Raw genomic sequence first — 641 nt, 5'->3', positions numbered from 1 at the left:
TAACGGGGGTAACGGCTCTTCCCGCGCAGGCGCAGGGTCTCCCGGCCCCCGTCACCAGCGCCGCGCGCATGGAGGCCAACCGCCACGTCCTCTACATCCTCCGCAACGCCGACGGCCGGGGGTGAGCCCGTGTGTGTGTGTCCCAATCCCCACCCCAGGGGGGACCCCGGTACCCGGGCACCCCCCAAAATCCCTTCTCCCTCTGCCCCCAAGCACCCCCAAAGGTGCCGTCGTCGGCTTCCTCAAGGTGGGCTACAAGAAGCTCTTCCTCCTGGTGAGTGTCGGGGAGGCAGCCCGGACGCTTGCATTCCCCCGGTGGCCTTCTTGTCACCCCCACGGCCATTTTGTGTGTGTCCCCCCCGCCAGGACCGTAACGGCGCCCATAACGAAGCAGAGCCGCTTTGTGTCTTGGATTTTTACATCCACGAGTCGTTGCAACGACACGGTTACGGGCGGGAACTCTTCCAGCACATGCTGCAGGTGACAAGCGGGGGGACAGAAACTGGGGGGACGCACCCACAAAGAGATATTGGGGACCCCCCCCGTGCCTCATTTGTACCTCTCTGCAGAGCGAGAGGGTGGATCCTTGGCGTCTGGCTGTCGACCGACCCTCCGAGAAGCTCCCGGCCTTCCTACGCAAA

At 64.6% G+C, this 641-nt stretch overlaps 1 protein-coding gene across 1 annotated transcript in view; it reads left to right on the top strand.

The window, feature by feature from the left end:
* Positions 1–20: 20 nt before the first annotated feature.
* ATAT1 (alpha tubulin acetyltransferase 1) overlaps positions 21–641 on the top strand; it is a gene marked incomplete at both ends in the record, with an annotated part of 1,159 nt that continues 538 nt past the window's right edge. Inside the window, 4 exons of the mRNA XM_010291388.1 lie at positions 21–121; positions 214–274; positions 367–480; positions 570–641. The exon at positions 570–641 is cut by the window's right edge and continues 4 nt beyond it. Of these exons, the coding sequence (XP_010289690.1) occupies positions 21–121; positions 214–274; positions 367–480; positions 570–641 (348 nt within the window). The remainder of the gene's footprint in view (positions 122–213; positions 275–366; positions 481–569) is intronic.

This window comes from Phaethon lepturus, unplaced genomic scaffold (genome assembly GCF_000687285.1).
Source record: "Phaethon lepturus isolate BGI_N335 unplaced genomic scaffold, ASM68728v1 scaffold27307, whole genome shotgun sequence".
Lineage (NCBI taxonomy): Eukaryota > Metazoa > Chordata > Aves > Phaethontiformes > Phaethontidae > Phaethon > Phaethon lepturus.
The sequence above is the reverse complement of the archived record's forward strand: the minus strand, read 5'-3'. Positions and strand labels throughout refer to the sequence as shown.